General features: G+C 37.4%; 2 protein-coding genes across 3 annotated transcripts in view; both read left to right on the top strand.

Annotated features, from left to right (window-relative positions):
- Positions 1-24,326, top strand: part of IPO11 (importin 11) — a 210,218-nt gene that overhangs the window by 146,116 nt on the left and 39,776 nt on the right. The window lies entirely within an intron of this gene.
- LRRC70 (leucine rich repeat containing 70) lies at positions 8,828-21,258 on the top strand. Of its 2 annotated transcripts, none has more exons than XR_015724498.1 (2): positions 8,828-9,810; positions 11,364-11,498. XR_015724498.1 is itself a non-coding variant. In XM_087862130.1 (2 exons), the coding sequence occupies exon 2, from the start codon at positions 10,322-10,324 to the stop codon at positions 12,215-12,217; it is 1,896 nt and encodes a 631-aa protein (XP_087718256.1). In that variant the 5' UTR covers positions 8,834-9,810; positions 10,311-10,321; the 3' UTR covers positions 12,218-21,258. The 2 variants fall into 2 exon arrangements, 1 of the variants encoding a protein (XP_087718256.1); XM_087862130.1 differs by having other exon boundaries at positions 8,834-9,810; positions 10,311-21,258.

The raw sequence follows: 24,326 nt of genomic DNA, 5'->3' as shown, positions 1-24,326 counted from the left end.
GGGGCTACTTTAGGAATATTTTTGATTTGTTCAGTTAGTTGTATATATAAATTTTGCCTCCCTTCCTGTTAATACCCTTTCTCAAAAAAGAAGTACGGAATGAATTTTGATGTATTTTTAAAATTTACGGTAGTCATTTGAGCATTAAATCTATTTTTATAAGTTGAGAAAGGATGTAGTGTGAGATTGTGGGATTTGGAATTACATTTTTGTTCTAATTCTTGGGAAATCACTTAGTCTCTCTGAAAATCAGTTTACTCTGGTGAATAAGACAGTTTATATTGTTCTGAAATGCTACAATTAAAAATATGCACAGGATATACAAATAAAGTATAATAAATTCTTCAGGCATTCAGCAAACGCTAAGTAAATCCTTTTGTGTCATTTATTGTTTTCATTGTAATGATAGTTAATTTTGAAATGAAAAGCTATTAGTGGACACATTTGTTTATACTAATTTTCTGCCTCAATTCAAAAAAGACAAGAGTCTTCAAGACTGGTTCTAACCTGATTAATCAAAGTCTCAATACTAATGTATTACCAATTCTATTAGTAGAGTAGGGCAATGGGTAATTTTAAACAACAAATTCTCATACGTTGTATACGTCTGATTTTATGAATGGATTTCCGTTGGTAGGTTGAGCTGTTACCGGAAGTCAAATTACCAATTAAAGTTACATTGTCTCTGTTGCTTCTAAAAAGCTGTGCTGTGTCTGTGTGTCAGATTCTTGTGTTTGCTCTAGAGTCCAGATAGGAGAAGACAAGCTGGGAAGACTGCCTGATGGAAAACATACTTTTCCCCTGCTTCTTGTGTGCGGTTGATAGACAAGATGGTCCAGCCTTGGCCAAGCTATTTCAGTGTGCCCTACAGTATACTAAGTTCAGAGTTGGAGTGGTAGAAAGCACCCTTAGTGATTACCTACCCCTTAGCTGAATGATCATTCTCTGCCCCTTTCCATCAAATACTGACCCGAATGTCCGTGGAATGCTAGAAACAGTGAGGTTACTGGGAGGAACAAAACAGATGCATCCTTGCCCTCGTGGAGCATAGAGTCTAGGGTTTTAGTTTTGTGGTGGTTGCTCTTATTGTTGCTGCTTTTTTCCTCAAGATTGACTTGAACTGATTTCTAACAGTTTGTATTATCTCATTATGTAGTAACTTGCAGAAAGGGGCAGTGAGGTGTCATTGGGAAAGTTGTTAAGAAATTTTATTGTGCCAGAGTCGACCATGAAAGGAACAGTCATTATAGGATATATTGAATGGTGATTCTATACCTCTCCCCTTGTTTGATAAGGAGAATAAAACATGTCTAAGAGTACTTGGAAATTTTAGAACCTGAGCTGTTGAGGCTCTGCTTTCCATCTTCCCTTTGAATATATGGTTTACAAATGGGAGAGATACCCTTAGCTTTTCAAAAACTAATATTTGGATTATGGATTTCCTTTGTATGTAATCTAATGTAGTTTATAGTAGTGACTGGTTATGATCATTCAATTCAACTGGGGAAAATCCCTCTGTGCTGAAGCTTTTAGTGATTTTATTTTTTGACTAGGCTATGCATATGTAGTTTTTGGTTCTTGCTGTCAATTTACAGAATGGTTTTCTTCCCAAACAGAAATTGAATAACATGCCTACTTTTGAACTGGTTAATATTCATATACTGAATTTTGTTAGCTTTAATCTGACAGAAGCTGGAGGATACAGACAAGGTGGTTTAGGAAGATGAACAACCGGGGCCGTAATTGCAGGTTTACTGCCTTTATCTGTATATGAAACAGTTTTGTGAAACAAGAGGTAAATTACTAATTCCTGGGCTTGGTGAATTTTTTTTTTAATTGAAAGGTAATAATCATTTATAAAACTTTTGTTTTTTAAAGCTGAGCATCAGTTTGTTTTTCTGTCAGTGCTTTGAAATTTCACTTTCTTCCCCCTTCCCCCCAAAAGTTCCACGCTTTTTAAAGAGTTTGGAAGTGTTTCTATCCCCTTACCTTAGAATTTGAATGGAAATACTCCATTTTGGTTTTTCAGTAAAGATTCACTTTACTCTTGAAACATTTGTAGCAGAACCTAAATGCTCCTACATTCCTGTCCTAATATAAAGCCTGCGGTACTGATACAACCAACATTCAGCAGTATTTTGGGAACTCCTGTTACGTGCTAGAGCACCCTGCTGTGCATTGATGATACACCCCACTGCACCTTTAGGACATACTATTCAGTATGCCTTTGCATCTTAGAGCAACTATTTTTGTCTTCTGTCTCCTGTCCTACTAAGGAAAGTTCCTGAATGCTTGTGAATATGGGACCTATACTCTCAGTGTCTTCCTCACATCTAGGACCAGTGCCCCATCTACAAACTAGATAAATGCTTCTGATGAACTTTTCATAAGGTGTGGCAGTCATCTTACAGACACTCGGTACCCTTAACAAATCAGCAACCATTGTATAGCATTAAACTTTTAAACATATCACTCAAGAGACCGAAATTATCCAGTAAGATGACTTTGGAGTTGCAGGATCTCAAACCATTTTAGAATGAGATGAAGAGAAGTTTGTGAATGAGAATGAGGTATTGGGTCTAGACCTAAAATAATTGACAGAGTAGCTAGCCCCAGCTAGGGTATAAAAGAAGTAAAATCGCAAATCCCGTGTGCCTTCTGGTTTTTCTTGTGTAGCTAATATACCCTCATGGCTTGAAGAGCATTTTATTTTGGGGGATTCTTTTCCTTGAGCTTCTGCTTTCACTCTATCCGGCAGTTTCAGAGAGAAAAATACACATAGTGGTGGAGAACAGAGCTAAATTTGGGTTCACATGCATGTTTTACCTGTTGATGTGATGTTGCCTTTCTGGCTCTTGGTTTTTTGATATTTCTTTTGTGAGGTAATGATACCAGCCAGTACCTATGGGTTATTTTTTTAAGATTTTTATTTATTTGAGAAAGAGTGAGAGAGACAGCACAAGCCGGAGGGGGGATGTGGGCAGAGGGAGAGGGAGAAGCAGACTCCCACTGAGCAGGGACCCCGATGCAGGGCTCGATCCCAGGCTCCATCATGACCTGAGTCGAAGGCAGACGCTTAACCAACTGAGCCACCCAGGCATCCCTCTATGGGTTCTTTTGAGGCTAAATTGGAGAATGTATGTACAATGCCCATTAAAGTGTTGAATGCATAAGGGTGTTAAATGGTAAATAATTGAATATTAATCTTTCAATTATTGCTATACTATTGTCTCTCTATTAATATGTGCTACTGTTAATGTTACTACTGTCAATTATTTTGACAAAGTGTGTGAAGGTACCAATTTAGGCTTTCCTGAGGCTCTCCCTCATTGACTCCGAGGCTGTCTCCCATTCAGACTGTCCAAATGTGACCCGTGCCAACACTTGAAGAAAGACACTGTCTCCCCGCAGCTGTTTCATGCAGACACCTTGTGCATGCCTGCCAGTGCTCACTTTTCATTATTCTTGTTCATTCATTACTGCCGTTGCCTCCGTTTCACCTTTCAGAAATTGGCAGATATTTCAGCTCAGGAAGAGGCTTCCATTGACTCATCTGTACAGAGTGGTTGTGTAAAGTTGACCCTCAGTTTGTATTTGCCAGACATTTAAAATAATCGTTAAATGTGCAGCCAAAGAGCAGCATGAGCTATTTTTGTTAACATTTGTCAGTGATGGAGCCCTTAAGTCCCCAGATTTATTATAGATCCGGCAGGTTTGGAGTAGAGGCTGTAAGTTGAAGGGAAAGTGGAGAAAGCGTGTAGAATTCTAGGTGGTAAAAGGGCACCAGTTTTATTTGCTGTCCTTGGACATTTTTTATTTGTCTTCCATTTTTTCATTCGTCAAACTCCTTCCAGTTTCTCAGCCTAAAAGTGATTGCTGCCTTCCTGAAATTTTTGGACTGCATCATACATTTATTATCATGTATTCCTTGCTCTGTTTCTATGTTTTTTATGTAGCTTACCTTCTGGGTTTTTTGGAGGTTGGACCCATGTGTCAAGGGCATACAGTGAAAGGCTTAAGGTTTAGGCTCTGAACCACACTGCGTAGATTTGAGTCCTGGCTCCTGAATTCACTGCGTGGTCTTGAGCAAGGTATTTAACATACCTCTATCCTCATCTATAAAATAGAGCTACACTGTTGGATTGTTCTCTGTATTAAGTGACGTAATACATGTAAAGTACTTAGAACAATGGTTAGGAAGTGGTGTATGCTCAGTAAATAAATTCTGGCTGTGATGACAATAATGTGCAGATTTTTTTTTTTCTCTGCTTAACACCAGACATAGGCTGTTGGCTTATAGAATACCCTGCATGGTCAGGATATTATTATAATGAGTATGTCGACTGAACATGTATTCTCTCACAGAACATCCTTGAGATCAGGGAGCAGATTTTATCTTTAGTATCCGTAGAGCCTAGCACAATGTTTGACACATGTAGGCTCTCAATAATGTGTCTGAATTGGATATATTTGATGAAGGTAAGATAACCAATGTACTGTGTTCTTCTCAGTCTTGGATACTTCTGAACACCCAATTATTCATGTCAGAAACTTGGAAATTGTCTTTGACAGTGTGACCTCTCACCGTCCACATTTAATCCATCACCAAAGCTGTTGGCTACACTTCTAAATATATCTCAAATCTGTCCCCTTCATTTCCACTCTCTTCAAGTAAGCTGTCTTACTCTTCTTCCTGGACTGTTGAAGGAGCCTCCTAAACTGTTCTTTCCTCATCTATTCTGATCTCCTTCAAGCCTAGCCATATTGCACAAGAGGAGGACAGCTGTGTTTTAAAAGCAAGAAAGGTCTCATTCCTCTTCTATTTCAGAATCCTTCAGTGGTCTCCATGGGACAGCTAGTCAGGGTTTGCCTTTTGGCTGACCCCCCAAGCCCTATTCCACCCTGGTCTCTCTCAGTCATTTCTACCAACCATGCTGGCTGTTCTCTCTCTCTTTGGAAAATGCTGAGCTTTTTCGTGCCTCAGAATCTTGACAAATTCTATAAATTGACATGCTTTCCAGTAGCTGCAGAACACTATTTTTCCTTTATAAAACTGATCATGATTGTAAATCAAACAAGTTTTGGTCTAGTAGTTTTTTATATGTATTTTATTTTTTAGCCACAAATATTTGTATTTTAAAATAGAAGTTTAAAAAATTTAATTTACAAAGAGTAAAATTGACTTTTGGGGAGGTTATACATTAATATAAATTTTAATACATGTAGATTGTGTGATCGTCACTGCAGTCAGAGCACAGGTGAATAGTTTCATCACCCGAGGACACGCCCTCGTGCTTGTCATTTTCCCCTGACTCCCAACTGCTGGCTCCCACTGATCTGTTTTCTTTTACTGTAATTGTGTCTGTTTGAGGATGTTACATAAATGGAGTCTGGCGGTGTATAACTTTTTGAGACTGGCCTTCTTGGGCAGCATAATGCCTTTTATATTTGCCTAAGCTGTTGTGTGTGTCACTAGAATGTTGGTGTTTTTGTTTTTGCTGAGTAGTATTCCATCATATGGATGTATTACCTTTAGCCATTGAAGGGCGTTTGGGTGTCTAGTGCTTTTAAGCTGTCTCCCCCACCAATCTCTGTTTCATGAGCGTGATGGTCTGGACATTGTTAGCATGTGTCCCTCTCCCCCGGCCCCCATTACGTGTGTATACATGCATTATACACGCACACACAACACACTTGATGCTTTATTTTCTGAATTATTTGCATTTAAGTTGAATAGATCATGGCCTTTTACTCTTAAATGCTTCAGTCCAGGGTTAGGTATTACATTTAGTTGTCTTTGTAGTCTCTTTTACTCTGTATTATTTCCTGAGTTTTTTATTTCTTATGACTAACATTTTTGAAGAATACAGCCCTTTTCTTGTTTCCCTCCCTCCCTTTCTCTTATTAGAATAGAGTATTCCTCATTTGTGATGTGTCTGATGATTTGTATTGATGAGATTGCGGTTATGCATCCTTGGTTGGAATATTATCTAATTGTTTGATGCTGTCCTTCTTCAAGTACCACATCCAGTGGCACATGGTGGCCATCTGCTTCTCCTTAATGTTGTTAATTCTGGGGCAGGTGTTAGATCGCTCCACTGTGTAGTTACTGTTCTTCCTTGCAACTGATAATCAATCTGTATTGAGATAAGGCTCTTCATTAAAATTTCCTCCTACACTGAGCAAAATAATATTTTTTTTTATTGTTACTAGAATGTTTTTAATTGGAAACACCATTTCAGATTTTGAGGCTCTTGATTTTACGGCCTGTAAGTAATTTTTAAGACCCGTAAGATCAGTAAGCACTACTGTAAACTGTTGTTTCTATGTAAACCCATCCTGGTTGGTTTATATGTAGGTGCTGTATATCTAAATAATATCGGGGGAATATATTGAAAAGGTGGTAATAGAATAATTATTTGATTTACACATTGTCTTACTTGTCATGAAATTTCTGAATGGAAAAGAAAATAGATTTGTATTGATACTTGAACTATGAGATTATTTGAAGGCAGCGTTAATGAAAGCTCCATAAAAAGAGAGAGAAAAGAATAATTCAATGAGTCAATTTCCTGGGGAAAAAAAGGAGGAAGCTTTTTTAGGAGGCTGAGTGTCGTGTTCAGAAATAGTTCTAATGAAAATTAGTAGGAATCAAAAAAGGGATATGAGGAACCATTTTGCTGTGTTATTCTAGAGCAAAACCAAATGTCAGATCAGGGAACATTATTATGTCTTGGAGATCATATGAAGATTTCACAAAACATGTTAGAGGATTGAAAAGATAATGAGATGTTTCAAATTACCTAAATAATATGAGTTGGCTGCAAAATGATAGTATTTAAAGCATGGGGACATTTACCTTCCAGTCAGTGCAGAGGGAAGCTGGAAAACTTGAGTTCTAATCTAAACCTTGAGTGGCTACTTGTGCCACTAATCAGTGATGTGCTCATAGCCAGTAAGAGGAGGTCTCTGAATTCTGTTCCTGTATCACCCTTTTTTGAGGTCCCGATTTCTGTGTTCTTCCGTAGTAGTGATCACTAACAGCAGCAACCCCTGTGAACCCAGTGAACGGAGAGGCTAAACTTTGTTGTTCTGGATCCTAGATTTAGATTTATTGTTTGATGTAGTCACTTTATTTAGTTTACCTCAGCTTTTACATTAGGAGAAAGACAAAATTTATCTTGTCACTTTTATTTAGTGTAATTTACTAAAAATTTTGTTTTCGAGATCTAATAAGAATAAATATTTTTGTCTGCTTTGGATCTTTCTGCAGTGGAGGACAAATTAATTAATATTCAGATCTTATCACCTTGTAATTTTTCCTCTAAATTTTATTTTGATGTCGATGAGTTCTTCCAAACTATAGAGGAGGAAAAAGTTTCCCTTAACTTTCTTGGGTCCCTAACTGTGTCTGAAAATTAAACTGACAAAGTCAAGATTAACAGGTGAAAAGCATATAAATTTTTTTTTTAAAGATTTTATTTATTTATTTGACAGAGAGAGACAGGCGGCGAGAGAGGGAACACAAGCAGGGGGAGTGGGAGAGGAAGAAGCAGGCTCCCAGCAGAGGAGCCTGATGTGGGGCTCGATCCCATAACGCTGGGATCACGCCCTGAGCCGAAGGCAGACGCTTAACGACTGAGCCATCCAGGCGCCCCGAAAAGAATATAAATTTAATGTTAAGTTTTACATGACATGGGAGCCCTCAAAAGGAAGTGAAGACCCAAAGGAGGTTGTTAAGCCTCTGTGTGTGTGTGTGTGTGTATTTTATTTATTTATTTGAGAGGTAGATAGCATGCACAAGAGAGCACAAGCAGGGGTGGGGGAGTAGGGAAGAGTAGCAGAGGGTGAAGCAGATTCCCTGTTGAGCAGGGAGCCCAAGAAGGGGCACAATCCCAGGACCCTGGGACCATGACCTGAGCCAAAGGCAGACACTTAACCGACTGAGCCACACAGGTGCCCCAAACCTGTGTGTTTTTATGCTAGGTTTGAGGCAGAGTGGAAAGTCGTGGAAAGATAGTTAGGGCACAGGGTATGAGGTGAGTGTAGCAAAGGGGCAAATTTTGCAAGTCTCTTTGTCTTTGGAGGTAAGAATGCTCATTTTCTCCTACTATAGTGGAGGGCACCTCTAACATCAAGTTTTTATGACCTCCTTCAGGGGTGAAGGGCAGGTGATATGAGAGTGTGGCTGCAGGTAGGGGAGGGTTCAGAGAGTCCTTTACACTTCTGCCTTTTTCTCACATTCCTTCAGTTTAGAATATTCAGTATGCCACAGTGCTGTATTTTGGGATAGCGTGTCCTGAACCCTGTCATAACTCTTTAAATTGTATGACGCAATAGAAAAATTCTTCATTATGTTTTATGTTATTGAAAACACTAAACACAAAATGGACTTCAGAAACCTAGCTCTTATTCCATCTTTACCTCTAATTCATGTCATTTCTCTGTTGTGGGGTTTTTTGGTGGTGATTTTCTAATTTCTTCATTCAATAGCAACAACGGTAGTTGGCCACAAAGGATAGTTGTGAAAATTGTAAATCGTTTTGATAAAAATCTGTTATCTAGTATGTCTCTCTGATTTTGTATTGTCGTAGAAAGTGCTGGGTATTTTACCAGATATTTAATGTGGAAATAATTAATATTATTATCTGAAATAATTGTTGTCTTGATGTAAAAGATGCTTTAATAACAAAAGGGAGTTACTATGCAATTTTATATATGTGTGTGTGTCTATATATATATATATATATATATATAATTACTGATATTTTAAGTGTATTATCAGAGTATTAATAATAGTAATCAAAGTCAGAATTAGAAAGTCTAAGCAATGAGCTTTTTGGGAAAGTAATGACTAAACAATATATAATATAAACAATTTATAGTTAACTCTTTAAATCATTACCCTAAAATAGTACATGATGCAGAGATAGATTTTTATTGTAAAAGGTTCACACTGTTTCAGATGTATATATGTTGAAAAGTCATTACAGGGTCCCTTTCACTCTCCCCAACTTTTCTTGCCAACAGTAATCTTTGCCAGTAATTTGGTGTGCAACTTTATATCATTTTACAATGTAAGGCATATACCTTAACAAATTAAGGTGCTAGTTGGTGATAGTCAGTATTTTTTATATCCAAAAATCTCTTCGAAAAGTTAAAAAGGAAGAGCACAGAGGTTAGTGTAACAACATATTCTAAGGAACAACCATTCTAAAGTTGTTTTTGCTACCTTTTTTTTAAGGACTAAAACAAAGTTAAAGTCTGTAATGTGTATTCAAAGCAATGTAAATATTATGTGCATTTAAAAAAATTAACCAAAATTATATTACTCTTTACTTTTTATTTTACCTTTTTCTATTCAATATCTATCTGTTGCTGATGGCTACAGCTTGTTCATTCTGAATATTTAAAATTTTTACATTTCCTTGTAAAAAATACTTTTTTAAATTATCAGATGTTTAGGTATGTGTGTTAGGAAAACTCAAATTAACTGCTTTTTGAAAAAAATAAGTTCCTGAGATTTCCTTTCAACAATACTTTTGAAACACAGATAAAATTACTTCCTGTCTCTCAGTTTCCTGTATCCATGGCAACCTCTGTTTTACACACTGACTGTGGAGGAACCAATGTGAAGAGTGGTGTTTCCTGTGAACTGTGACTTAAAAAAAAAAAAAAAAAAAGGTTGAGGGGTGGAGGTCAACAGTGCCACAGAAAGAAATGGAGTGTAGAAATGTCGCTCTTCAGATTTAGAAAGAAAACCTTTACACGAATCAGCCGAGTGTCAATAATATGAATTTCCTGGTTTTGGTAAGATGATTTATTTAAATACGAACTTTTAATTGAAATGAAAAATAATTTCCTTTTGTAAAAAGCTGTAGTTTAGAGTTTAATTGCTCTTTTGTAGTGAGTTTGTATTTTCATAAATTATAATGTTACTTAATATTGACTTTAATTTGGTAAAGGGACATATTATATCCAAAGACCATTATCCCTACATCATCATTTGTCACTTTTGTTACTGTCAGTTGTAATATTTTAAATTAGCTTTAGCAAACATATTATTTTGCAGTTCATTAAATTTGAATTATCATTTTGTCAAGCAGTGGGTTAATGGCCTGGAGGTGTTAATTCTAGAATACATTCCAAACTCATATAATATTATGCTATCACCATAGTACAATTGATGATATTTAGTATTGTTGGCTGATACTAATAAAAATAAAAGAGAACACAGAATTTTAAGTATTATAGCACTTTAATTTTGAGAACTTATTGATGATTTAAAGTTTCACCTTCTTTTTTTATAGCCAATTCTGATATGAACAGAAAAACCAAGAACAGGGCTATGTGTGGATTACATTTTTCTCTGCCTTGCCTACGACTTTTTCTACTTGTTACCTGTTACCTTCTATTCTTATTCCATAAAGAGATTCTTGGATGTTCGTCTGTTTGCCAGCTCTGCACTGGGAGACATATTAACTGCCGTAACCTAGGCCTTTCAAGTATTCCTAAGAATTTTCCTGAAAGTACAGTTTTTCTGTATCTGACTGGAAACAATATATCTTACATAAATGAGAGTGAATTAACAGGACTTGATTCTCTTGTAGCGTTATATTTGGATAATTCTAGCATTGCATATGTATATCCAAAAGCCTTTGTTCAGCTGAGGCATCTGTATTTTCTATATCTAAATAATAATGTTATAAAACGCTTGGATCCTGGAATATTTGAGGGACTTTCCAATCTTCGTACTTTATATTTACAGTCTAACCAAGTAGCTTTTGTTCCAAGAGGAGTATTTAATGATTTAGTTTCAGTTCAGTACTTAAATCTACAAAGGAATCGCCTCACTGTCCTGGGGAGTGGTACCTTTTTTGGTATGATTGCTCTTCGGATACTTGATTTATCAAACAATAAAATTTTGAGGATATCAGACTTAGGCTTTCAACATCTTGGAAACCTGGATTGTTTGTATCTAGAAGGTAATAATTTAACAAAAGTACCATCAAATGCTTTTGAAGTACTTAAGAGCCTTAAAAGACTTTCTTTGTCTCATAACCATATTGAAGCAATACAGCCCTTTGCATTTAAAGGACTTGTCAACTTGGAGTATCTCCTCCTGAAAAATTCAAGAATTCAAAATGTTGCTAGGGATGGGTTTAGTGGAATTAATAATCTTAAACATTTGGTCTTAAGTCATAATAATTTAGAGAATTTAAATTCTGACACATTTAGCTTGTTAAAGAATTTAATTTACCTTAAGTTAGATAGAAACAGAATAATCAGCATTGATAATGATACATTTGAAAACATGGGAGCATCTTTGAAGATCCTTAATCTGTCATTTAATAATCTTACAGACTTACATCCAAGGGTCCTTAAGCCATTGTCTTCACTGACTCATCTTCAGGCAAATTCTAATCCTTGGGAATGTAACTGCAAACTCTTGGGCCTGCGCGACTGGCTAGCATCTTCAGCCATTACACTAAACATCCATTGTCAGAACCCCCCATCCATGCGTGGCAGAGCGTTGCATTATATTAAGTGGACTGACTTTACAAATTGTGTTACATCTTCGACAAATGTATCCAGAGCTTGGGCTATAAAATCTCTTCATATTCATCACAAGACTACTGCGTTAATGATGGCCTGGCATAAAGTAACCACAAATGGGAAATATTTGGAAAGTACAGAGAGCGTTACTTTCTGGGAACGAAGTCGTACTTCACCTGCCAGTAGATTTTTTCAAGAGAATACCTTTGGTAATCCATTAGAGGCTACTGCAGTGTTACCCGTGCAAATACAGCTTACTTCTTCTGTTAACTTGAACTTGGAAACAAACAGTGCTCTACCGATTGATGATGCTTCGGTGTCAGGGAAAACATCTCTCGTTTGTACGCAAGAAGTTGAAAAGTTGAATGAGGCTTTTGACATTTTGCTAGCTTTTTTCATCTTAGCTTGTGTTTTAATCATTTTTTTGATCTACAAAGTTGTTCAATTTAAACAAAAACTAAAGGCACCAGAAAACTCAGGGGAAAATAGACTTGAATACTACAGCTTTTATCAGTCAGCGAGGTATAATGTAACTGCCTCAATTTGTAACACTTCCCCACATTCTTTAGAAAGCCCTGGTTTGGAGCAGATTCAACTTCACAAACAAATTGTTCCTGAAAGTGAGGCACAGGTGATTCTCTTTGAACATTCTGCTTTATAAGTCAACTTAATATTAGTTACAGGAAAACTTCAGTGTCATGGACATGAATTCAACTGGAGCCTCCGTAAAGAATTATAAGCTTTATTTGGAAGTATAATGAATTATCTGAGCTTAGCATTAATAAATACATGTTTTTAATAATTTATGAATACTGTATTCTTTCAGCATATATCTTTGATAGGTGCTGTGTTAAGTAATAACACTAGCTAATGTTTCTGGGTACTAAGCACTAAGCTAATAAATATCTCATATATCACATTTATCCTTAAAAAACCTTGTAACTATCTACGTTTTACAGATAAGGAGACCTAGGGAAAATGAGCTTAAGAAACTGCACCAGATTCTTACTGCTTGTGACACTTTTTAGGTCTGTCTGACTCCAGAGCGCATGCTTTTAATTTCATGCTATGCTGCTGTCTAAGTGCCAGTAGTGAACAACATAGGCATGGCTCCTATTCTTGGTAGAGCTTGAGATCTAGAGGAGACGCATGGTTTCTGTACAGGATGTAAGTAAGTATTGTGCTTGGAGGTGCTACTGGGTATAATGTAAGTGGAAGTGGGAGGTGACTTTATGAGAACAGTGACATTGAGACTGGATCATGAAGGATAAACAGAAATGAGAGCTAAGTAATAGGTAGAGGTAACATCGTATCATAGGAATTGAAGAAAGAGAAAGAATCCTGCTTTTCATGAAGTAACATTCAGTATAACCAAAGTTATGAGTAGTGGTGTGAGATTTGCAGTGGAAAGAGAGATATCAGATGATGAAGGATGTTGTAATTTCGTGTTTTTCCTTAGAGCAGCAGGGAGCCATGGAAGAATTTTAAACAGTGGAATGACATAAGCAGATTTACTCTTTATAGAGTACCTTTTTCTAGAAGGAGCCACGAGACTAGAGGCAGAGTTAATTGGGTAGGAGTTTGAATCACCAGTCCAGAGGAGAGGTCCCCGAGGCGTGTACCAGAGCAGTGGCAGAGAGAATGGATGGATTCTGGAGCTTGGTGATTGTCTAAGGGGTGGCAGGTAAGGGATAAGTCAAAAATGGCAACTTTTGGGCTTAGGCAACATTCTGTTGCATTTAATGAGCAAAGGAAGCAAAAGGAGTAGGGATATGGGTGGGGACAAAATAATGAGTTCAGTTTTGGATACACTGAATTTGAGATTCACATCTGATCTCCAAGTGGCAAGATATTTCCACGAGCAGAAAATCGCGGGAGAGATCTGTCTGGTAAAGGTCAATAATTTTGTAACCTTCCGTTTGTCTAGTACACCAGAAGTATATGATATTCTCGTAACAGTAACATCAACCATTTGGGTCGTGATTTTGGGAGACAGGTAAGTGAGGAAGAGTAAGATGGAGAGCTCCCAGGAGATATTAGTAGCCTTGACTGAGAATCTTTAATGTAGATAGATCTAATTCAAGCCATGGAAACTCTGTTTTTCTCTATTAGCATAAATTTATACTCTGTAGAATATTGGGCATATAGTAGGTGCTCATGCTTGTTAACAGGGACCTGAACCATGAATATGTATGAAAATTTTTCCCTAGAGCATTATGTATTTCGTGTTTGTAATGTCCTTCCTCTTCCCCCAAATTTCTCTTTTTTATTATTAAAAGTTAATACTTCCCGTATGAAATTAGCCTAAGGCAGTCTGGGAGTGTTTAAACCAAGTGATAATTACTGAGTCTGTATTGTGAACCTGAAGTTATTGTAAGAATGGCTGTGTTGTCCAGTATTCCTTAAGACGGTGCTTCTCAAACTCAGAATCACCTGGGTTGTTAAAATACAGATTGTTGCCCCCTACCCCTCCCAGCGTTCCTTATTCAGTAGGTCTGGAGTGGGGCCTGTTGAGGGTGTGCGTGTACAAGTTTGCTGATAGTGCTGGTCTGGGGGTCATGCCTGGAGAGCCACTGCTGAAAGATAATTGAGGAAAAGCAGAAAGGAGCTGAGGAGTGGTTTTGAGATAAACTGGAAATTTCAGAGAAGTTAAAGCTACAATTCCCCCCTCCCCAGAAGTTTTTACTGTTCTCCTTTTGCCTGCCTAGTTCAAAGCTTTGTCCTTGATTGTGAGTTTAGCAGAAAACCTGAATACATTTTAAATAAATCTGTTCTTACATAAATTACTTGTTTCATTAGAGAAAGGCGTGTGGTGTTTGTTTCATCTTGAAAATGTTTTTAATAATACACTTTTGTTGTTGTTGTATCCACGCTACTCCCACAACTTCAGTTAAGTTTTTTCTTTAATTACTAAAAGTACAAGCTCTTTGGAAAAAAGAATTCAAACAAAATGGAGATACTTAAAATGAAAGGTGAAAAGCCTTCCATGTCTCCCTTCCCCACCACCTAGACCACATCCTCTCGAAAATGTTAGAAGCAGCATAGGTGGTTATTTAGAGTTAGGAAATATCCATAAACAAGGTATTTATCTTGACCTTACGAAAAAACTCCCCCCAATTCAAAGAAAGTAATTTAGAAGTTTTATCAAGATTTTTTTTTTGTTGTTTTTATGTATAACTTCTAATTGATGAGTGATATAGGCTCAACTAGAGAACTTTTATTAATACTGTTTTATGTATGGAGTTGCAGTTGGCCATGGTGGTATCATTAAGTACTCTTAACAGTTTCAGCAGCTTTTCCTTTTAAAAATGTTAGCTCACATGACACTGTTGTTTGTTATTGCACAGTTTAAAAACTTATTTAAGGTAAAATTGATTTGAAATGATATATGTGTAGAAATTTTTAGTGGTATAATTTATGCATAAGATTGTTTCACATTTAGGCAGCCCCACCTCAAACAGAACAGCAAAGTTAAAACTAAGTGATATTCTAAATTAGTATAGGTGAAGAAACTTAAGATTTCTGTGTTTCTCTACCATTTACTAGTTTTTTGATGAGAGCCCTCAAGAATAAAATGGTTGTGTTTCAAAAGGATAGCTTTATATACAGATCTGTTTTTTCCATTAACTTCTATAAAAGTTGGGTAAGGTTCCAGGGCATACCAAAAAAGCTCCTCTCTATACTCCCCCATAACAAATGAGAAGTATAGGACTCAACTATCATTTATTTATAGCATTATTCTTTTTGAATACATTTAAAATTCCAGGGTGGAATTTCAGAAATATGTATCACACTTCTAGGATAATTGAGAACTTATTCCCACTTCCCTCCTAGCATCAGAGTAGAGATCTTTGATGTTAGATTGTCCTTGAGGACTTGATTGGCATAGAACAGACACTTCAGCAGGAGTAAGCAGGAAGTCAGGAAGGTCCAAGGCGACAGAGTGGGAGCCTGGGTAAGGTGTCTCACGGGCTTCTGGAGGTGAGGGGCTGCCAGTGTTGATAGCCAGAGACAAAGTGTTGGGGCAAGGTAAGGGTGGACATTGTTTGAGAGTGAGGGAATTGTGTAGAAGTCACTGGTAGCAGGGAAAGGATCTGTGTTCTCCACCAACTTTGTACTCTTAGTGGAGTTCTCGACTTTTTCCTACATAAAGTGCCAGGGTTACACTCTTCCTCTTACATGTGTCTTCATTCAGCAAGCATTTTTACTCAGTTATCTTACCTGTATCACAACAATAACAGTAAAATATGCCATATTTGTTTTAAAGGGTTGCAAAAAGGGGGGGGAAGACTAGGGAACCTTTTATAAGGTTCTGTGAAACAGCTGTAATGTGAGGCCTTCCTATGAAATTGGTCTCACAGGCATTCACCCGTGTCCTCCCTGTACCCAGGTCCTCCCACACCTTTACTTGCCTTTGTTACCAAAGTCCTCTTTTGATCATGTAACACTTTTCCAGTGCACGTTCTCTTTATTTTGTTTCGGGCTGTGCGACATACAACACTTCTCCAGGAATATAACTCCAAGCCACAAGTATCTTTTCATATAACTTTAATGACAGCATAGTTGGCTTTTTTCGTTTGTCCTGAAGGTATCGATTCATGATTACCTTGTAAATATTTACTGCATAGTTTTATCATCAGCAATACCTAGTGTTTACAAATGGTGAGGTCATATTCCCACCTTCATAATTATGAAATCTCTATTAAGTTCTCTTATATCCCTTTTTAAAAATCAAGAACTACTCCGTCAAATGACTCCTGTAAGCGTTCAAAGCAAGCATTGCTGGAGTTTTCAGCCTAACGTATTTTGCACACAGTTCTGTACCAGTCATTTATCATCTTTTTTTTTTTTTTAAAGATTTTATTTATTTGACAGAGAGAGAGACAGCCAGCGAGGGAGGGAACACAAGCAGGGGGAGTGGGAGAGGAAGAAGCAGGCTCCCAGTGGAGGAGCCTGATGTGGGGCTCGATCCCAGGACTCTGGGATCACGCCCTGAGCTGAAGGCAGACGCTTCATAACTGAGCCACCCAGGAGCCTCATTTATCATCTTTATGGGAACTTAGTGTTGTCGCTGGGTATTGTTTCTTTCTCTTGAAAGTCACGGAAGGTGGCAGTTTCTTCTCATGGCATCATACGTGGATCATTAGAGTTTTTCTTAGTATCTTAAAAAAGATTATGGGCTTCTTTGTTTTGCTTGTGTATGTGCACTCCAAAAATTAATTGAGGGAATAGTTTATAATAAAAAGCCTTTGTAAGGATTATTGTTGGATGTAAAATTTTCATTTTAAAACAACTTAGTGAATTTCCACTAAGAATTTTTTATCCTATTTCCTTGTCAGTATTTGTCAAGGGAACTAGATTTATTAACACTCTTTTCCATGACCGTGTAGAGAATTACTGTGTAGAAAGAATATATGTTTCCATCTAAGTGACAAAAGTATTTGCAGCTAGCTAGGTCCTGGAAAATATCTAGAGAGGAAAAAAATGAATTTTAGTGTAAATGTCACCACTTTGTAGCCTCTGGTGTGGTAGAAAGCCCGGAATAAGACTGATTAGTCAGAGCTTTTTTATTTTGCCTTTTTCTTTCAATAAACTGTTGTTCTTTGCTTAATCCTATTAAACAATATAAGCAGAGAAGTAGAGTTAAGAGAATATTCTATTTGGTTGTGGCTTTTAATGCTTGAAGCTTATGATTTTCTTAAATTACCCTAACTTCAGTGACCTCCTATATTTAAGGTATAAGAATGCAAGAGTGACTTCAAATATTAATCATTTGTATTTGATGTATAGTGTAATTGTGGTCTGGTTAGATCAGAGAGTGCTATCTATTTTTTTCTTGGACCCCCTATGAAAAACTGTTAAATCATCAATTTTTGATTTTAGAACTGTTCAGAAAAAATAATTGGAAATTGTATGTTCCTGCATGCCTTTGTTTCCTTCCCAGGTCCAGGGGGATGAAGATATGATGCAAATCTATCAGTCCATCACTTAGAAAGTGTAAAATACATGGTCTATAATGAATAGATCATTTCTCTGAAAAATAGAACTATAAAATGCTCACTATAAAAATGCTAATAAAAATTGGACAGTTAGAAACTAGAGTTCTGTTCACATTCAGTGTAATATTTATTGTTTGGGCTGACCAAATGAATATTAGAAATTTCATTTATTTGTGCCTTTGGGGTTAAAAGTTTTATTTTTCTTTTCAAGGGCTATTTGTTTTCTGAACCCTTGTGGTTAGGTTCATAATGACACAAAAGGATAGAAATAATCTTAAGCCAGCATAGTTTTTAAAGTTGGTTCAATAAACACAAAGGTGGATTGATTTTTTTTCTTTAGTACTTAGTTTTCAAAAACAAAAATCATTCTGCATGAAGTCTCTGCAGTTCACAGTCTACAGATATTTTTATATACCCAGAAAACGCCTTAAAATGCCATGGCCTTAGAAAACACTAAGACAAGATTAAAAACTATAGTTTTACTCATGTGAATTTAACAGAAAAAGAAATTTACAGAAAACTATGTGGAATTGTTTTAAATGGTCAAATAACACTTAGTACAGTTTTTCAAGCCGTCACCTATTTAACGTTTGTGTATGTCTAACATCAGTTACACCACACTTGAAGAACCAAACAAAAGGACGTGCATAAAAGCTTGTCTTCTTTCTGTAGTGTGTTTGTAACTCGTGTCTATGTGAATACATTAATATATCTACTAAGTATGTGAAATAGAAAAAGGAAAAGTATTTGTGACAAAAAGGAGGAAAACGTTCACGTTACTAGTACTTTTTTCCCTTCAGTTTTACTTTCATTCTCCTCTTTCATCTTCAGTGTTAAACTTTCCTTTGCATTTTCTGAAATGTTTCAGAAATAGATTCCAACACAGCTACCTTCTGCTCTGTTTTCTGCCTCATGTTTAGTGTAATCATTTGCAATATGTTATCTATAATTAACTCTCCATACTTGTAATTTCAAGAAGAGATAAGCAAAGATAATATTGCAAAAAGAAAATGAGGGAGGGCAGTTCTTGAGCTGTGGGGATCATTAATTCCCATGATTATTTATTGAGTGTTCACATTATTTATGTCCTGTGGGACCTAGAAAAATAAACATCATACATGGCTGTGCTTAAAGTTAACTGATGATCTTAGAGCAGGCGTATAGGCATGAAAAATTAAAGGACATTAGGAGAAAGAACTAGATGGTACATGAGTTGCATGCTAAATGGGTAGTGCAGACGTTTTATGCTACTGGAAGTTCCAAGGACAGAGTGCTCACGTACAGTGGGTTGGAGTGTCCAGAGGAGGCCTGTGAAGGAAGTGCGAATTAAGGTGAATAGAAAAAAGGAGGAAGAGCATTGTGAGGGGCAGGAAGGGAGTAAGCAGATATGAGTTAGCAGCTATTATATTCAAGAAGTGATGACTTAACTGCCTGAAAGCCATGAAAGGAGGAGTAACTTGGGAAAGGTGGGTTTGTTCGAGCTTGTTGAAGTTCTTGATTGCCCCCTGAAAATTCTTGAATTAAGGAGAAAGAATGAAATGTAAGAGGCTGGACTAGAAAGCAACGTTTGCCTCGCTGAACCCTCAGTAATGGGGTGAGTGGGATCGGTTGGATCCCATTTAACTTTGTGAAATGAAAATAAATTTATATCAAAATTGGGGGTTTTTTGTTTGTTTTTTACCAGGAGCATCTATCCTAATGTTATCAGTGTAAAGTGGGTTCACTCGCAAATGCTAAGATCTCAAGTGATGGTAGAATGATGAAGATTCTGGGGACCGCTGATGAGAATTAGGGATAATTTGCCAGTGCTTCTTTAGCTCCGTTCAGGTGACAGGATGCTCTCCCTTCAGACAAGTGCCACGTAGTATGTCAGAAATACCCATTAAATGGAAAAAAGTACTTACTCAAGATATCACACTTTAATTTAAAAGAAAAATAAAAAACATCTCATTTGTTGTTCGTTTTCTTTGTCCTTCCTACAGATTTTCTAGTCCATCATGGATGGACACTTGGGTTGCTTCCATAATGCTGCTGTTGGTAAACAATGTCGCAGTAAACATCTGGGTGCATATATCCTCTCAAATTAGTGTTTTCATATTCTTCGGGTAAATATCCAGTAGTGGAATTACTGGATCGTATGGTAATTCCATTTTAATTTTTTGAGGAACCTCCATACTGTTTTCAACAGTGGCTGTACCAGTTTGCATTCCCATGAACAGTGCACAAGGATTCTTTTTTCTCCATATCCTGTTTCTTGTGTTTTTGATTTCAGCCATTCTGACAGGTGCGAGGTGATACCTCATTGTAGCTTTGACTGGTATTTCCCTGATGACGAGTGGTGTTGAGCATCTTTTCATGTGTCTGCTGGCCATGTCTTTGGAGAAATGTCCGTGCATGTCTTCTGTCCGTTTTTAATTGGATTATTTTTTGGTGTTGTATAAGTTCTTTATATATTTTGGATACTAACCCTGTATTGGATATGTCATTTGCAAATATCTTCTCCCATTCCATAGGTTGCCTTTTAGTTTTGTTGATTGTTTCCTTCACTGTGCAGAAGTTTTTTTGAGGTAGTCCCTAGTTTATTTTTGCTTTTGTTTCTTTTGCCTCAGGAGACTTATCTAGAAAAATGTTGCTCTAGTTGATGTCAGAGAAATTACTGCCTGTGCTCTCTTCTAGGATTTTTATGGTTTCAGGTCTCACATTTGGGTCCTTAATTCATTTTATTTTTGTGCATGGTGTGAGAAAGTGCTCTAGTTTCATGCTTTGTCATGTAGCTGTCCATTTTTCCCATTTACGTTTTTTGACGAGACTGCTCTGTTCACATTGCATATTCTTGGAGGTGGCCATTTTTTTAACTCCAGAGCTTACCATGATGTCTAACACATTTTATGGACTCATAAAATGTTGATTAAAATGAATGAATGTAACCATGGTGACCTATTCACCAGGAAGGTTTGGCAAGGGTAATATGACACTTACTCTAATCACTTACTTTTTTGTAAATAAATTGGTATCCTGGTATAAGTCCACCTTTTATTAATACTCACTGAGCCAGTCTTCTGAAATCTGACCTTGGGACTATAACAAGATGTAAAGTTTTGGCTGGAATAATAATCAATAGGAAGTTTTTGTTTTTTTGTTTTTTTTTTTTTAACCTCTTAAGTTTTGATGTATCTGCTGTGCTATGGAAGCTGTATATAGGCCAGCAGGGGGACTAGCAGTTCCTTTCAGGACTCTAGATTGCTGCCTCCTACTTAATGTGAACTGTCACTTGTTAGTAAGCACAGGTTTGAGAGGTTAAGAACCAAGTGAGGTTTAAAATTACATGGTTCCGCCTGGCTACCTTTACTTCTTCCACATTATATACCGTATTTGATACCAGATTTGACTGATGTGCACGACAGGACATTAAAGATGACACACTGAGAAGAATGCTTATGAAGTGTTAACTTAGAACTCAATATGTAGCACATATGGAAGAAAAAAGCGGGCTGTTTTTTATTTAAAAACAGAACAAAATAGGGCACCTGGGTGGCTCAGTTGGTTAAGTGTCCTGTTCCACTGTTGATTTTGGCTCAGGTCATGATCTCAAGGTTGTGAGATCGAGCCCCAGCTCTGTGCTGGGCATAAAGTCTGCTTGAGATTCTCTTAGTCTCTCTCCCTTTGCCCCTCCCCACTGTTTACTTGCTCGCTCTCTAAACACACACACACACACACACACACACACACACACACACACCCCTACACACCTCTAATACTTGTCTTGTGTTTAGAGAGGTAATCTGTATAAGATTAATTAAGTACAGGGCGTCTGGGTGGCTCAGTCGGTTAAATGTCTGCCTTTGGCTCAGGTCATGATACCAGGTCCTTGGGATCGAGTTCCGTGTCTGGCTCCCTGCTCAGCAGAGAGTCTGCTTCTCCCTCTCCCTGCTGCTCCCCTTGCTTGTGCGAGCGTGCTCTCTCTTTCTGTCAAAAAAAAAAAAAAAAGATTAAGTACAGTGCCTTTTCTCCTCCCAAACCTATTTTTATTTCATTTCTGGTTTATAGCTCTTATTTGATTTGTTTCCATTTTAAATGTCTAATCACATTTTAAAGCATTTAATTCAGAAAGATTATATATTATAGGAAAACAAGATTGATTCTTAATTTGTAAAAGATAAGGGTTCGGAGAGTATTATATTACTAAAAGCGAAGTGATTATTTAATATTCAAAACTTTATAAAAATACTGTAGGTAAAAAATCTAAAGTCTTCATTTTAAAATGTTACATTTACACATTTGGAGGGAGCATTTTTATAATAACTTTAAAAAGGAGAAAAAAATTTTTAACTTCTTAATGCTTATTTACTTTAAATAAATATGTGTTGTGCATGCCAGGAAGTACAAGCCTTTTGGGGTTTTGTTATCCCAAACTGCTTAATGAGTGGAATTGACGTACATCTTTTGGGGTGTTGTCGTTGTTGTTTGAAGTTTGGTGCTTTGAAGAGCATTTCTGTGTAACAACTTTTACTGATTCCAGAACATGGCATGGATGCTCCCATTTCCCCTCTTCAGTCCTTCCTTCTCCTTTTTGAGAGTCACCTCTTCCCATCTTCCCATTCAAACCCAGCTTCTGGACCTTTCTACCCTGGGCCGTAATCATTTCCCCCTTTTCTGAATTTGAGGTCTGTGGTCACCCCCTCTGACACCTAATAGGTGCTCGAGCGCAAGCACGGTTTTCCCTGTCTGCTGGCATGTGGTCCCCCTCCCATGCCTACATCTCTGCTTCCGCTGTCCTGTGCAGAATGAGTCACATCCCAATGAGAAACAGTGACTGCCCACTGATGGAGGTTGCCTCCCTTCCCGTACCCCTTCTAGACAGTCATGTGTCCACGCCCCTCAGCTGGTAGAGCTAGAAACCCCACTGGAGGCCGGGGAGGGAACGGGGTGGGTAAACCCCACCGATCGCATGACTGACTTCTCCTCCAAGCCTGGATGGGCACGCGCAAGCCGAGCAGAGTTTGGACCTGTATCCTCTGGCCCATCCCAGTCTGCTTCCATGAGTATCATTTTCCATTCTTTATTCTGATTTTCTTAACCCTTCTTTTTGTCAGTCATTGACTGTTTCTGGCTCTTGGCTTTACATAAATCTCAGGTTCCCGAACTCATTAGGTTTCTCTCAGAACTTTTCAAGCTTTATTTTGGTTCCAGCAGTGTTCTCTATAAACAAAGTCACCATTCATGAGAAAGGGGTGAAGTTGAGCCTTTCAGCAAGAATTATGTAGTCACAGGTTTACCCTATTCATGCAGCGGTTTGATTATCAAAATCTGGCCTCAGCCTTGAAGGCTCAGTGTGGTGAATGTGCATGTCTGTAGAGGTTCGGTGTTCTAGAACCGTATCCTTTATTCAGCATATTGCTAATTTTTTCTAATTATGGCAGAGGTAGAACTTTCTACCTTCTTTTCAGAAACATGTGCTTGTGCTGGTAGCATCATCATTGATCAATATGATAATTTATAGTAAAACCTATAATCAGATGAACTGGTTGTCAAATATATACCATTTTTTTCTCTCTTCTACATTTCCTCCTAATTAACCTTCACCCACCTCGTAGACCATGCACACTCAGATTGCCAGGTATGTGTTAGGAAGATTCATATTCAGTCTTTTGAAAAAATACACTGTACTCAGAATTCTATTCCACTGATCTCTCATGAAATTACTGGTTTTCCTAGAAGGGGTCAATGCTTGGAGATGATGTGAGTGGAGAAGACAGCTGCCTGCGTGGATTATCCCTAAAAAATAGTGACAAAAAGGCCTGGTGAACAGCTGTAGTCGAAGATTTTTCTCTTTTTCAACTAATCAAGATCAGTGGTTGATAGCTATCTGGAATGCTCCTGTATTAAAAAGGAATTGCAGAACCTGCCTGCTTTAGCGTGCTAGAATGGATTAGTGGCAAAGTACTCTGCAGTAGGAAGTGAAAGTGTCTGTAGTCCCTCCATGTATCTGTCATGCTTCAGTCCAGCCTTCATTTTACTGACAGGGAGACCAACATCCAGAGAACTGAATTAACTTCAGTGGGATCACATAGTTAGTGGGTGAAACTTCAGGCACAATTTTGGTTTTCTAGTTTTTCTTCTAGGGTGTTGTTCCCTGAACTGAATAAAGTCGATTGCATGTGTCTTTCTTAAAAGATTTTTTAGTTCTTCTACAGAGGAAATACAGTGACTTAAAAAAACAATAAGGTGTTATATGCACGTTAAAATGTATCAGAGTATCAACTAGTTATTATTTTGCCCAGCTGGTGATTTAGTTGTGTAAAATCTGATCCCATATGAATGTACAGACAAAACATTTGACTTTACAAAGGTGGGAACATGACCCAAGATATGGTAACTTGAGTACTTCTTTACTGAACATTTAAAAAAGTAATCATCCCTGTTAATGCAGAATGAGAAACATGGTATGTCTCTTGTAGGAATGATTCTAGAGGATCCCTGGAGATAAGAGTTATAATTTATTCAGTTAGTTTTAAATTCAAATAGTATAATTTAGTATTTCAGTGGATGGTTTAAGTACTTCGACTTTTTATTTTTATTTATTTTTTAAAGATTTTATTTATTTAGAGAGGGGGGGGAGCGGCGGAAGGAGAAGCAGGCTCCCCACTGAGCAGGGAGCCCGATGCGGGACTCAGTCCTAGGACTCTGGGATCATAACCTGAGTGGAAGACAGACGCTTAACCGACTGAGCCACCGAGGCATCCTAACTTTTAAAAGATAGAGTAAAACTCC

The sequence above is a fragment of the Ursus americanus genome, chromosome 5 (assembly GCF_024610735.1).
Source record: "Ursus americanus isolate L20-20 chromosome 5, mUrsAme1.1.p, whole genome shotgun sequence".
NCBI lineage: Eukaryota > Metazoa > Chordata > Mammalia > Carnivora > Ursidae > Ursus > Ursus americanus.
The sequence above is the reverse complement of the archived record's forward strand: the minus strand, read 5'-3'. Positions and strand labels throughout refer to the sequence as shown.